The sequence below is a fragment of the Anastrepha obliqua genome, chromosome 5, assembly GCF_027943255.1.
Source record: "Anastrepha obliqua isolate idAnaObli1 chromosome 5, idAnaObli1_1.0, whole genome shotgun sequence".
Classification (NCBI taxonomy): domain Eukaryota; kingdom Metazoa; phylum Arthropoda; class Insecta; order Diptera; family Tephritidae; genus Anastrepha; species Anastrepha obliqua.
Genome location: NC_072896.1, coordinates 109,019,990 through 109,035,702, shown reverse-complemented (window position 1 = coordinate 109,035,702; position 15,713 = coordinate 109,019,990). Strand labels below are relative to the sequence as shown.

At 38.2% G+C, this 15,713-nt stretch overlaps 1 protein-coding gene across 1 annotated transcript in view; it reads left to right on the top strand.

Annotated features, from left to right (window-relative positions):
* Nucleotides 1-5,828, top strand: part of LOC129248917 (kinesin-like protein GA13060) — a 178,936-nt gene extending 173,108 nt beyond the window's left edge. Inside the window, exons 10-14 of the mRNA XM_054888530.1 lie at nt 1,718-1,981; nt 2,134-3,616; nt 3,726-3,833; nt 3,902-4,087; nt 4,722-5,828. Of these exons, the coding sequence (XP_054744505.1) occupies nt 1,718-1,981; nt 2,134-3,616; nt 3,726-3,833; nt 3,902-4,087; nt 4,722-5,295 (2,615 nt within the window). The 3' untranslated portion in view covers nt 5,296-5,828. The remainder of the gene's footprint in view (nt 1-1,717; nt 1,982-2,133; nt 3,617-3,725; nt 3,834-3,901; nt 4,088-4,721) is intronic.
* The last annotated feature ends 9,885 nt before the right edge of the window (nt 5,829-15,713 follow it).

Below are 15,713 nucleotides of genomic sequence, written 5' to 3'. Positions count from 1 at the left end.
ATGAGATAAAACAAAAAACTATTTTGTCTTAAATAAATTGAATTAAAAAATTTTACACAAAAAAAATTTATATTTCACATTTCAACACAATTTTTGTCTTAAAAATTAAATAAAAAAAATTTATATTTCACATTTCAACACAATTTTTTTCTTAAAGATTAAATAAAAAAATTGAACAAAACAGTTTACCAAATAAGATAAACCGAAAAAAACCTTTTAAAATTTAAAAATTAAATACAAAATTTCAAACAAAAAAACTTAACAAATAAGATAAAACAATAAAACTATTTTAATTAAAAAATTAAATTAAAAAAGTTTTAAACAAAAAGTTTTTAACAAACAAAAATAATTTTTTTAACAAAAGAAAACTTTTTAATTAAAAAATTAAATGCACAAAAAAAATTTTTTTAGCAAAAAAAAAACTTTTTAATTAAAAAATTAAATGCAAAAAAGAAGTTTGAAAAAAAAAAATATTTTTGTTGGTTTGTTTTTGCTTAATAAATGTATGTATACGTACTAAATAAATTTGAACCAATCAAAAATTTATTTAAAAAGAAAATTTGAAACAAAACAAATTTTAAGCAAATGAAATAAAACAATAAACAATTTTGTCTTAAAAAGTTAAATTAAAAAATTTTAAAGAAAAAAATTTTACATTTTTTCAACACAATTTTTTTAATAAATCTACGTATACGTACTAAATAAATTTGAACCAATCAAAAATTTATTTAAAAAGAAAATTTGAAACAAAACAAATTTTAAGCAAATGAAATAAAACAATAAACAATTTTGTCTTAAAAAGTTAAATTAAAAAATTTTAAAGAAAAAAATTTTACATTTTTTCAACACAATTTTTTTAATAAATCTACGTATAGACTAAATAAATTTTACACAAACAAAAATTAACATAACAATTTTTTATAATATTTAAAAAAACAGTTTCAAGCAAAAAATGTTTTTAAACAAATAAAATTAAACAAACAATTTTAACAAAAAAATTGTTAACAAGAAAAAAATGGAACGAAAAAAAAAAAATTTTATTAAAATATTTAATCAAAAAACATTTTTTGAAAACTGCGATTTTTCAATAGCAGCAAATTTCATTCCGCGCTGTTATGATACTGACTGACAGTTCAGATTCTGTGCGTAAAATGGCTGTCAGCATAATGAAACTTATGATACAAGAATAAACTGTATTGGGGCAAAATGTATCCTTTGGGCAAATTCGTATTTAAGAAATCTTAATACGAATATTCAAAAAATATGAGCCGATAATTTCACGACTTCCTGCTAAGAGAAGAAATTTTACTTCGCTCTTCCAAACTTCTACATTTACCCTTCATTGGTGACCATTACAAAGACGCTCTCAGCTGAGATGCCACACTAATTTTTCCTAATTTAATAAAGATTTGATTAGCAACCAGCAATTTTTATTAGGTAAGGAGCTATTAAAGGAAGTAATTTCCCCAGGGCTCTCTAATATAATATATTTATTTACCTTCATGAAGGCTCATTTTTACTTGTGTTACTATTGGCCTGTAAGTCAATGAAGCCAAGTCTTACTTCTATTTTAAATCGTAGTCAGATAGAATTTGAGTAAAAATAGCCTGTGACGTGCTCGTCGTTTCATAAGTTTGTATATATATCAGTAAGACTTCTCATCTCCATTGGCCTCTGTCACTATTTTTTGACCATTTTCTTGTTTCCACCCACTTAGGACATCAATCCACTGGCTCATCGGCTGGTTCTGGCGCAGATCCTTCCAGCTCCGAGTTATCTGCAGACACCGTCATTTACATGGGTCCGAGCGACGATGCTACGGATGGCGAACATCCGCCGGTTTATTTGCCCTCGCTAAGCAGTGGCGATAATCGCTGTGTGATGAGCAAAGCGCTGAAAGGTAGTGGACTGGAGAAGCAGCAACAGTCGCCGGCGAAAAGTGGTGCAGCGAGCACACTAAAGAAGTCAGCTGCACAAAAAGGTGGGTGGATAGGGAAAAGTGGCGACTACGCAGGTTATGAATGCGCACTTCACTCTGCAGCTGAATTTTTTTTACAAATGTTTTAATATTGTCTTCTTACTTCTCCCTTCTTTGTTTTACCTCCCGCCAAATCTACCATTCTATTATAGCAGCGCCCCAAAGTCCCACCATTAATGCATCTAGTCGCAATGGCAGCCTTAAACGCGGCCACGTCAATAGTCCAACACCAGTCCAGCAAGTGCAACAGCAACAACAACCGCTTCAAGGGGCAACTTCCAACGCCGACCCACAACAACAGTTCTTTTCACCCGTGCACAGCGTTAAATCACTATCGCACTCAGCCTCCTCACCAAAGATAGTTGCAGGCGCTTTGCGCCACACCGGCATGACTGCGATGATGTGTTCGAAAGGCTCGAATGTGCCGTCACCTAAGGGCTCGCCGCTTCGACGCCCAGGCGTGGGTGGTGGCGCAAATGTTGTCGCCGCCACTTCCGACGCACTCGACTGTCCCGGCAGTCCAATGCGCAAGATAAGCGAAGAGCAATGGATTGATGGGCCGCGCGTTTCGCGCGCCAAGGTGGCTGAGGCGCGTCATTTGATGCGCGAAGTCAATCATGTGAAGCAGTGCGAGACGTGGATCGATGGCCCGAAGTCGCAATCCACCCGTTCACTGACCGCCGGTAATCTGCCTACAGCGCCCTCACAAGTGCAGGGCTATGGCTTCATGGATTCGCATAAGAAATCTATGATACGCCAATGGGTGGAGAATCAGACTTCGCAAGTCTTCCAAACCACATCGGCAGCATCATCGCCCACGCATGGCGTTGCCAACGCCGCTCATCGCGATCAACAAGCGCAGCATCTACGCAATATTACTTACCACATGTCACAGCTCAAGCAGAAGTCACTCGACGCACCGGAGGATTTGTATGCGACAAGCACAAGGCAATTGCCACACCAACAGCGCACTGTACAACAACCACAATTGCAACAGCAGAATTCGCTACCCGTTGAGCAGCAGTTTATTTTGTGCGCCAGCGAGGCGGAGCTGGCGCAAGCCATTGCCATGGGTCTTTCGACAGCTGTGAGCACAACGAATGCCTCGGCACCCGCGGAGATACGCGGCTCCAAGGCGTTGTACCATCAACGACAGTCCAGCGCCACAGGCTCGCTCGGACTTACCCAAACGACGACAAAAGATGAGACTGATTTACATTCGACGCACTCGCACACCGGTTATGGCACCATTTCACAGCAACTACAAGTCGGCACTACGGCGGCGTCGGAGCAAGGTGTTGGTGTGAGTGGACACCAAAGCGATCGGCCAGCAGACTGCGATGAGGACCAGGACAGTGGACCCTCGGAGGTGCCGCCAGCGTTGCCGCTAATTGAGCCACTCGGTTCGCGTGAAATTTCGCACGAAAGTCTGCATCGCATACTGTCGCGACATGTGTCACGCGAATCGCTCTACCAACAACAACAACGTGAACAGCAACAAGAATTGCGACGCCAAGAGGAGCTGCAACACAATGCGCCTTCACGGCAATCATCGCATCACTACTCCCAACACAGCATGGGCATGTCCGATTGTGGACTGCAGGTGACAGAGGAGGAAATAGCGCGCACAATGGGCGGGTGAGTTATACACATGTAACTGGGCAGCGTATAAGTACTTACTATGTATTCATAAAATTCATGCAACCATTTTGTTTCTCCTTCTCTTTCCCTTTTCTCTGCCAAGCAGCGAGCATCCATTGTCCGCGCTGAGTCACATTGACAACATGTCCATTGTGTCGAGCTTCAACATGGCCGGCGATGCGTTCAGCGATTGTGCGATGGGTGAAAGAACGAGGTAAGATATGGGAAAGGTTTCCCTTGACTGCATGATAATACATGTAAATTTTTTCTACTTCCATTTAGGAACCAATTCGATCAATTAGCGCGTTTACGTGAGATCTTCACCTCACAGCTGGCCATGGCCGAAGTGACGCCTGTCTTCCGCAGCGGCTGCGATGTGGGCAGCGTGTATAGTGAACCCGCCTACCGCTTCAATACGGGTCCAGGTAGTGTGTGCAGTGAGCCGCCTTATAGGCCACCAAGCCCGCGGTGAGTACTGAAATGTGTAAATGGCCGCTAAATGATGCAGCATTTTTTCAGCTTTGTTTATTTAAGTTAACTTTTGATGCTTTCTTGCTCTTATTTTTTTAACATAAATACTTCCCATAATATTCTTTCCCCTCTGATCTCTTATAGCTGATCCTCTAATATTAATCATTTATATTTTTGTACTTTGTTTCTTGACTAAATTGTCTTGGAACAAATCTGGCGGTTTTTTTAATTCCTGGTTGGGCTATGTTCACATAGATCAAATCATAAACTTAGCCAGTCCCAAGATCAGTCTTCTTACACATATTTTTCTACTTCTGAGCTCATCGAGCATCCTTCGTTCCTGAACTGTATTATTTCCTGTTCCGAACGTTGTATTCTTACCACTTAATCTGAATCAGTAGCATCAGCACCTCTGTTCCTTAATTTATCTTCTCTAACTTCTTTGTTATTTCGGATCTAACTCTGGCCCACTTACCTTAACCTTCTATTTATTTCACTAACTCTCCTTTTAAGAACGCTTTGATTTCATCTTCATTTACTCTCCTCAAATCGCATATATCTTGTCGCAATTGTTGTAAATCTCTGCCGAATAATCAGCATCTCTCTCCTCTGCCTATTTTTTCACTTACAGACAACCCTCGCGCAGTCCTAGCCAAGGCAGTCTGCCCAGCCTGAATGGCATCATGCAAATCGCCGGCATGGAACAATATGCTTCTCTGCGCCATCCCGACGGTGCTTCCGATCCGAATTTGCCAAAAGTGGAGAAACCCTTCGTCATGGAACACGAGAACATCTGCGAAGTAGATGAAAAAGCAGCGCTACTCTCACCCTCTAAGCGACCCTCCCTCGAAAAAGAGCATCTGCCAGGCGTCGGTGGCGCCGCCATGCCAACATCCTCTCAAACCCAATTACCATTGCTGCCACTGAATACCTCCTGTGAGGCTTACGACAGCGGTCACGACTCGTCAACGCCACGCACTTCCAAGCATTCGGGCATTTCGCGACGCGCCGAGAGCGGCTATCATAGTGTGGCGACAGCGCGGGATAGTGATGAGAGTAGCTTTACGTCAGGTCTGTCGAAAGAACATCACAATCGTATTACAATGGTGAAGAAGAAGCGTCAGGATAAGGGGCTGTGCAATTGGCTTATGAATCCATTTACCTGCACATATCCGGAGACTGAAGGCGAGATCAGCGACTTTTGAAGAGCAAAGTAGGCCCGAGGGCGGAACTCGAATTTATTACACGAACAGAGGTAAACCAGTTTAGGGTTCAAGAGAGCAGACGTATTGAAAAAGAATATGCAACATACAAAAAAATAAATAAGAACAAAAGTGCGCCAAACCCACCAAGAAATTTTTGCGCGTCGTTAGAAACAATAACATGAAAGCATGCCAAATTTTTTACTTTAATATTAAAATTAGTGTTTCTTTTTTTTGGGAGAACCAAAGCCAATGTTTTTATGTGGTAGTTGAAATGGCGACTGAATTTTTAAATTGAAATTATGATAAAACACAAACGGAAAATATTTTTAAAATGGTAGTACTTATCAAAAACAAAACGTAATAACGCATAATCCATTAGTGAAGTGAAAGCTTTTGTGTAAGTAAGTATTGGATGTGAAGTAATGATATCTGCTGAATTATAAGCTTTCGCACAGCACACGAAAGCCACGTGAAAGTTGCGTGAATTCGGGTTGTATGCTTTGAGTGCTTTAAAATGTGTGCTCGCAAACCTTTCTGAGGGCTGAAATATTATATTTTGAGTTGAAAGCTTTTTACTCGCTTAAGTGCACGCTGTTTGTGAGCTTTTAAAGGCTAGAGATATACATAGTAAAATACTACAAAGCAAAAAGCTTTCCGAAATACGATTGTGGGCTACTAATAATTGCTAAATTGCATTCGTGAGGATTGTGGGCCGAAACATAAATATGTGAAGTCTTATGCTATTTAAAAATGAAAGCTTAGAGCTATTAAAGTTCATGGTTTCCAAAAGGCATTGGAAAAAATACCCAAGTAATTTCAATTCAATGAATTGTGCTACATTTATTTTCTCCTTAAAGCTGAAAACCAGAAGCTTTACAAATAAAGTTTGCAAGCTTTTGAGAAACTTCAACGGTGAAAGCTTTATTCAAATGAAATCCTGCGAAACCAAGCATTTAGTGGTATGTAAAAGCTATCCATTTCATGTTGTATGCTTATTATGCTGCTTATTGTAAGTTGTAAGCAACATAGTTTATGGCTTTCAAATACTGAGAGCAAAAGCTTTTGAAAACCTATCAACCTTAGAAGTGAAAATATTTTTATTATCAATTTTAAAAAGCGATCACAAGGCATTTCGAAAATAAATTTGCAAACTTTTCAAGCAATAAAAGCACTGAAAAACGATTTGGTTTTGCAAAGTACAGGGTGACCCAAAAAAAAATTTGGCGAACTGATTTTTTTTAATTTCATCACTTGTTGCGGTTAATGTATGAAATTTCTTATCCGTTAAATGCCCACCACGACTACTCTGGCAATACACGATGCGTATATAAAAATTGTTCTTTCTGACACAAAAGGTGGAGTCCAAAATAAACAAGGCGTAGGTGAAACAAAGACGACAGTAACTTTGTTCAGAAAACTTCGAGTTTATTTATTCAAAATAGTCCCCTCTGGCCTCGATAGACTGTTTTGCGCGATCTAAACGCTTTTCGAAAGAGTGTTTCAGGTCATTGACCGGTATGTCCTGCGACAGACATCCTGTACAAGCCTTTTGGATGGCCGCTACGGTCACAAAACGTTTTCCTTTCATGGCCAAATGCAATTTTTCGAATAGGTAAAAGTCACAGGAAACCATATCAGGCGAATACGGTGAGTTATTGGTGGTTAAAATGCGATTTCTAGTCCAAAAATTAATCACAAGAGTGGATAGAAGAGATGGTGCATTATCATGCAGTAACCGCCAGCTTCCTCCTTCGCGGTATTCAAGGCTTCAAAACGCCAATATAGAAATTTGCATTGACGGTTTGGCTCGTAAGCACGAACTCCTTGTAGGTAATTCCCTTGGAATCACAAAAACAAATGAGCATCAACGTGATTTTTCACTTCTCCAATTCAAATGTGAATTTGAAAACAAAATTTGATATTAGCTCTTTGTTTGAAGCTCATTTTTGTACCGATGAAACAAACATAATGACACTTTAGACGCAATAACTTCGATTACACTGAACCGAATGTCACCAAGCTTTCACCTTTCATTAAAAAGATGGCGCCATCAAAACCATTTTTATGATGCCTGTCTTGTTTACTTTGGACTTCATCTTGTAGTTCAGACTGTTTATTATTCATAATGCGGGGTCGTATCGGACTTTTGGTTATGAGTGTATTACGTTAAATTACCAAATTCCAAATCACCAAAGATCTGCAACCACTTCACTTCTGAAACACCCTATACATACACCCCAAAGATATGTGAGAGTTTGTAGTTTACAGCATGAGAGTTTACTGCCATAAGCAACCAAACGTAAGGAAGGCTTGTGGAATTTTGCGTGAAAGCTCAATGCGCTACTAAGAAGACGAGCATCTCAAAAGCTTTCCACAACAATTTTGCCAGCTCTTACAAGCATAAACACATGCGAAAGCTTTTAAGTTGAAAGGTAATAGCCAAATTCGTTACATAGTGATTGCCACAAAACGCGTATGAAAGCTCGTGAAAGCTCATGAAAGTTTGAACAACATGTGGGGTGAAAATAGAGATACTAAGAGTTTTTTCAAATAAATTTATAGATTCTGAAATGCATGGAAAGGTTACTAATCTTCAGTGTTTCAGTTTAGTGATTTAAACACAGCTCGTCAAGCACATGTGTGCGCCTATAGCTACCCCACAGTACCAGTGAAAGCTTAATGCATTGCTATATTACTATAAGTGTCAGTTGAAAGCAAGTAACGCGAAAAATCTAAGCTACTCATGAAATGGTTTCGCAAGCTTTAGAAAATGCTTTTGAATACTCATGCACAGCTTTCACTTTATAAGTTTGCTGCTAAAGCTCATGCCTAATGTGAAAAAGAAAATAATGAAAATGAAAATAAATGTTTGAAAAGTTTTATGCTGATTTGCTGCCTCCTTTCAAGCTCGCTTGCGTGCTTACCACATCTGGCTGCTACCTTTACAGCGGCTTTTCACAGCCTATGCTCTAATTTTAGTGTTTTTTTTTTTTTTGGTTAAGTGATTTTCCTTACAGTTGCTGCCTCTTTTCTTAGCGCTGTTATGTAATTAACGCGATTTTACTTTGAACTACTTAAAAGTTGACTTTGCTAAACACTCAACAAAACTTAGACATAAAATGAAATATTAAATAAATAAGTTTTTTATTTAAAATTGTTAATATATTTAGCTAAATTTAAGTGTAAACGAAAGCTTTTCCATAAAAAAAAGCCGAAAATCGAAAAAAGCTACAAACTATAAAAACTTAAGTACTAAATAGAAATTTTGTTGCCAGTTTTGCCTATTTAAACTATGTTAAAATTTTGAAATGTTTATCCGAAACTAACTCAACTGATATGAAATAATGCAGTGTAACGAAATGCAACTGAAAGAGAAAAAAATTTAAAAAAAATTTAAATAAATATTTAAATGCATTTCACATTCGATATACATACATATTAACTACATACATACATATAACTATACAAATACATACACACAACTGCTATTATTATAATAAATAAAATTTATTACAAAACTTACAAGTGCATAAAAATAAGTGAATAAATAAATAAATATACCTATACATACACAGTATATAATATAGTATGTACATGAGAATATGTGTAAATGTATGTGTGTGCGTTGGAAAAAATTAAAAAAAAAAAAATACTATAGAAGTGGCTAAACTAACTTTAATGGAAATTTAAACTTAACTTTAGCTTAAACTGAGAATTATGCATACAAATCGCCGATATTCAGAGTTCAGAGACCCAAAAGCGGGTACACCAAAATTTTACTCATCTATGCAAAACCAAGAGAATCTAAAAAAAATGTAAAATCGGTGAAACGAAATTAAACCAAATGCAGTCTACACTCACAAGCGCCTAAATATTTATTTTCGAATATTCCAGCGCTTTCTCTGTCTAGTGTCAGCGTGTCGCGTTAACTGTCTATCCTTGCCAACCTCAAAAAAAAAATTAAATTAAATAAAAAATAAAACAATAAAAAAAAAATATTTGAAGAGTTTCAAAATTACAGTACTCAAAATATTTTTGGTGTATTCTGACCCACAAAAAACGAAGAAGAGCAACAGGAACAGAGCACACATACACACATACGTACCCTTATTGATTGTATTAATATAAATATTGCATTACTTACACACCTACACATGTGCATGTGTGTAAATAAATTTATAAAGGTAGCATTGATTATTGATAAATAATAACTGGAATTTAATATTAAAGCAGTAAGAAAAAATTTCGAAAAAAAAAAATACTAACGAAATAACTAACGTCACAAACTAAGCGAGAGAAGTGTGGAAATAAATAAAAGAAGCATTTTTTAAACCAAAAAAAATCGTTTTTTACTTTGATTATCTGCACAGCATTTCTAATATCGGTCAGTCCGTAAGTTCGTGCGTTTATTAAAGGTGGTTTTAAAATTAATAAAAAAGATGTTTAAAGTATTTATTAATCAATAATATATTTTCCTTCATTATTTACAATGCCTTCCCAACGTTTAGGCAAATTTTTAATTCCCTGCTCAAAAATTTGTTTGTCCTTGGAGCCAAAATACGCTTCGATATCCCTTTTTATAGCTTCTTTTGAGAAGTAGTTCTTCTTACTCATATGGGATTGAAGTCCACGGAAAAGGTGATAATCACAAGGTGCAATATGCGGAGAGTGTGGTGGATGCGGCATTAGCTCCCATCCGAGCTCGTTCAGCTTGCCTAATGTTTGCCTTGCGGTATGAGGTCTTGCGTTGTCGGGGAGAACCAAACTTTGCGTCTATTCACTAAAGACGGTCGATTTTTTTTAAGTCCCTCATTCAGGTTTGATAGCTGATGGGAATAATAATCAGCAGTTATTGTCTGGTTTGGTCGGCCATATCCCACCAAATAGACAGGATAATCTTATTGGGGTGAAGGCCATCTCTAGGGGCCGGTTCTGGTGCTTCATCTTTATCTAACCATTGGCGTTTGCGAACAGGATTATTGTAAAGGACCTATTTTTGATCACCAGTAACGATACGGTTAAAAAACTTTCATTTTCAAGCCGTTGCAGCAGCTGAGAACACACATTCACTCTCTGCTGAAGGTTGGCGACGGAAAGTCTATGCGAAACCCATTTTCCCAGCTTTGAAACCTTTCCCAACTGAACCAGGTGCCTGTGAAATGTTTGATGCGATGAATTTAACCTCTTAGCTATCATATCGGCTCTTAAATTCCACGAGTTCGAGCAAGGCGTCGGAATTAAAGACTTCAGGACGACCAGCGCGCGGGGCATCCTCCACGTCGCAGTAACCACTTGGGAATTTTGAAAACCTCTTTTGCGCACTCCTTACACTCACGGTATCCTCAGCGTGAACAGTGCTTATTTCTGCAGCAGTAGTTGTTGCATTTTTACTACTTTTATAAAAAAAATACAAAATATGCCTCTTATATGCGTTCGAAAATTCCATTTTATTTTTTAACAACACGTGCTTCGATCCGCGATTAAAATCACTTGTTGAATGCACAATATATCAAAGAAAGTATAAATAGTTCCGTTATAACCCGCGAATAATTTTTCGTATGCAAAAATCGTACGAAAGTTATGCCGTAATTTTTTTTTTCGTAGTTCACTCCACTCGGAAGCATAGGGCCTCGACAAGACTCAGGCTTGCGTTGGTTTCGTTATTCTATTTTGCTTTCTGGCAGAGTAGGCGATTAGCCTGCCGCTACCAGAATCCATACATACTACTTGCAGCGCGGTGAGACTCAGATACATAGGATACATAGGTCGTACGCTCACAGCAAGTTCCTCCTACAGGGACACTCGCTGCTCAAAAACAGATCAGACTACACAGTCCCCGACCTTAACTTCAAGAAAGACTTGCGATACGTTTTCCACCGAGAGCCGAATGGGGCAAAGGGAAGCTGATTAGAAGATACGATATTGAAATCTACACTGACTAAGTGCTAAGATGAACTGTGGTGTGGGAGCTGGTTTCCATTCGGAGCCACTCAAGCTATCTCAGTTAATTCGACTTCATGACTATGCCAGCATGTTCCAGGCAGAATTTTGAGCGATCAGATAAGCATGCAAGTCCGTTAAACTCTAAAGGAAGTTGGTGCAAGAGTAACTATCTTTTCAGACAGTCAAGAAGCTATCAAGTCCTTAGACTTCAACTCCATTTCATCCAAACTAGTCTTACAGTGTAGAGAGGAACTAGAATTGCCTAGTCATTGGCTTGAAATTACTCTGATACGGGTTCCCGGGAATAGGAAAATACGGGGTAATGAGATAGCGGATAAGTTAGCAAGAAAAGGTTCGGCAATAGACATAGCAGAGGCGGTGGCAGTCTCCACCTCACTAAACACATTAAAAGCATCCACAGCTTCACACTATCATGCTTTAGCCGAAAGAAGATGGAAGCAAATAACTACATGTATTACAACAAAAACACATGGCCGTCATACAAAATCTCGGCCAAACATCTCACGTATCACTGCAACCCTTACAGGTCACAGGAAAGCAGGGGATCATGCAGCCAGACTCAACCTCCCCTTCAATCCCATCTACAGAAGCTGCCAAGCGTAAGGGGTAAAGGAAAGTCTTTTCTACTATTTATGTGAATGCCCAGGGTTAGCTAGGGCATGACTTCACTCCTTCGGTAAGTCTTTCTTACAGCAAATTAATGAAACTTCAGACATCGAGATAAAGAATTTGCTGCTATGCTTCGATCTGACTAAATGGATCTGACTTAGAAGGACAAAAAAAGAGACATCATCACACGAGGCAGTGATAATAGAACGGTACTGGTCACTAATTAGGATTACACCAACTACTTCAACAACAACAACAACCACTTATATGTGTGCGTCTTCATGTTTTTCACAAATTGAGGGTCCTACAATTTTACGCCAAACTCCGGACGGCAAATAGTTTTTTATGAGGAATTTTTCCGTGGGAGAAATACGCTCCTAGAGAACGCGAAGCAAACCGCAAGGGCCGGAGCCAATAATCGGAATCAGTTCCGCAGGAATCATGAATTGGATCAGCAATTATGTATGCAATAACCGGTTTAGAACGCTGCAGAACTGCAAAGTGTTTTGTGAGAAGTCCGAACAGAAAACTGTCAACTTTTCTACTACATTTTGAACAATGTTGTCAAAGTACTTCTTCTTCTTCTTTATTATAGTATTAACTACTGTTCTTCAACAATTTTTGTACAAGAGATATAAATCGATTGGGTTATATTGTATGTAATAAAATATTAGTTATCTATAGAGCTCACTCCAGTGTTTGGGAACGCATCCCACCTCTTAGTCATCGGCTTTCCCGTTATTACTGAATTAGCGAACCCATTGTCGAGCATGCATTGCACGAGATTTTTTCTTTCCCTTCTAGATCTTCGGCTCCAACCAATAAAGTTTTGCGTGTCGCCTATCTCTCTAATCTCTTCGTTTTGCATAAGATCCCTGTGATCCTGGGGTTGATCGCAATGTTGCCATACTAACTTTAGTCATTGCTTGTTGTGTTGCAGTTCTATCTGCTCGCGTTTGAACGGCATAGGCGAGTACTGCACGCGCGCATGTATTATAAATTCGTATTTTGCTTTTGAGCTAAGAACTTATTTTGTCATATTACATCGCATAGGCATCCAGAGATTCGTGTTGCTTATTCATATGGTTGTTTACTTCAGCTTTTAACTCTTTCAATGATTTAATTTTAGCACTCAATTCCATAACCTGTTCGTCGCTCTTTCCATATACTGTGAGCTTACACCTGAGCGACTGTTGAGATATTGTCATGATCTTCTTCTTAGCTACCGCTGAATGTCGTCTTCATTGTCCGGCATTATAAATGTGTCATCGGCGTATACATTTCCTAGTAAACAGCCTCTTGGCTGTGTAGATTTTACGGCAGGTATTCAGCCCTATCATGCAATTTGTCATAGACTGTTTTTCGAGGAAACCAAGAAATTGTAATTATACAATGCAAATAGCTCCGATCATACATTCGAAATTCGTAGAGTAGCATTCACCTAATACGCTCGTAAGGTCAAATTTTAAAGTTTCCCACAACTTTTATGTGACTTCCACCGGTGTAAAGTTGTAACAATACGGCACCAGTATCCCACTTTGTTGGAGCTAATAAAGGAGAAATCAATCATGGTATTGATACTGTAGTAGCCTTTCCTGTTGTAGTGGAGGAATTTTTCTTTAGTGGAGGACATAATTTTTATGTGCGTCCCATCCACACTCAAAATGATGCCAGGAAATCTATATTTTTGTCAGAATTCCATCTTGCTTTGCCGTTTTTCATTGGCATTCATGTCGAGATTTACCCACTGAGGACACAATCGTGTTTGTAGTGACGACAATACTTCTTTTAGTACATAGTTAAATGTCGACAGCCCCATGGGCACATCGAAATCTTTGCCAACTCCGTGCTGATAGCCTCCCTCCGCAAGAAACCGTAAAACAGGGGATAACCGGAGAACTGGAGTTATGGACGACGACCTCACTGAGCTTGCGCTGTCTTCAATAAAGCTCAAAACGTATGTAAATGCAGCTTTATCTAACCGGTAATTTTTGATAAACCTGTTTTCAGCCGTATTTAAGTAAACTTTTTTAACTTTAACTTTTCTTTAACAAAAAGGCAAGCACTTACATTGGTTCGTCCATATCGAGAGGGTTGCTTGCATCTTTCAATATTTTTCGCTCAATTCTTAGACTCCGTTTGCTTCTCTCACTTTCCTTCTCCAACTTTACAAAAAACTCAAAGATTATTTGCTAAATTGCCTTGTTTACATTGAAATGAGCTGTTGTCGAAATCTCAAAATTTTACATTCTTTCGTGTTCACATGGAATCCACGATTACAATTAGACATTCGATTACTAGACATTCGTAATCGAAGACTTTCTACGACGGATTCTATGATAGGGCTGATTATCTTGTCCATTATCAGATTGATATTGGATAGGACTTATGCTGAAAACAGTGAACACCGCACGCAGTCCCTTACCGCAGTCCCTTACCGCAGTCCCTTACCGTGAGCAAAAACTCACCCCCGAGAACAACTGCGTTCTTTTAGATGGGTACATTTTTTGCTTACACACTTTTTCACACATCCGCGTTATCAGTTACAATTTTTCATTGTTTAATAAACCAAAGCCAAAAACCAACAAATGCAAATAGTTCATTTATCTATATTATAATTAAAATTATTCAACAGCTACATATTTTAACAAAAATTATGATTTTTCTAAGCTTACTATATTTTGTAAATGATTTCGAAATGTACCGCTTGGCAAGACTGTGTGGTGAGAGAGCAATCAGCTGAATCGGTATTACGGGATTTTTTTTAAAATCGTGAAATATAATCTACGGTACTACGATACGGAAAGAAGGAACTTTTCATTTACATGGGGTTCTCATTAGTTTGATCGGAACAGCTGAGTCGGGATTGCGTTTACGGTGTTCGCTGTTTTCAGCATTAAGCTGTCGCCTTGTCTTTTCCCTATTGCCACCGGTATTTGGGGTTAATATTTCATTATTAGCCTTGACGGAAGTGGGGCTTTCGGTATTGAGAATTCTTGCTGCTTCTGGAATAGTCGAAATGAGCTACATTCGATATTTCAGCATGTGATCAAAGCAACTAACATAGAGAAGTTTTTCCTTGAGCGATTAAGTCGGTTCTTTGAGCGCCTGACGTCCCACTTTCAAATTTTTTAGTGTTAGTTAAAATAAGAGTTTCATTATCACTAAATTTTCAGTTTTTCAGTTCTTTAACTATCCACTTATTGCATTAATTATTTCGTGCACTATACCCAACCCTGATTTCCTGTTGGCTGAAGTGGTAATGCTATTTATACCACACAGTTTGTTTAAGCAGGTTGAGACGAGTATACTTGCGATCTCCCTACCAAGAGGGAGGCAATTGGTAGTGACTCCCCTCATTAAATTATCTGCCTTACAGTTTCATGATATGTTACTATGACCTGGGATCCATATCTTGGATGCGGAAGTATTCCGTCATCTCGTAGCGATAAGGAGTTATGGTATGGCACCTCCAATTTAACCTTAAACAGCACACATTTTTTTGGCCTCCTACTTCGACACTTTACATTGGCGGTAGTGGTGCTGAAAAATGAATGGAATTTTCTTTTTTTCTGCCTATATTTTAGAAAACTGTAACACACAACTTGCCTCACCAGGCACAAAACTATTAAAGAAGTTTTTTTGATGCGTTATAACCCCTTTCATATCGCCCCATAACATGACTTGACGCAATGTATCCATCAAAAGATATGGCTCACTAAAAAAAGCTTGAGGGAAAATGGTCAGAACTTTTTACTTAATTTGGTATTTTAAAGCACCAGCGTCCGTAACTTCAATACGCTTTAAAGCTTTAACGTCAATAGCCTACAAATTATGCATACGAA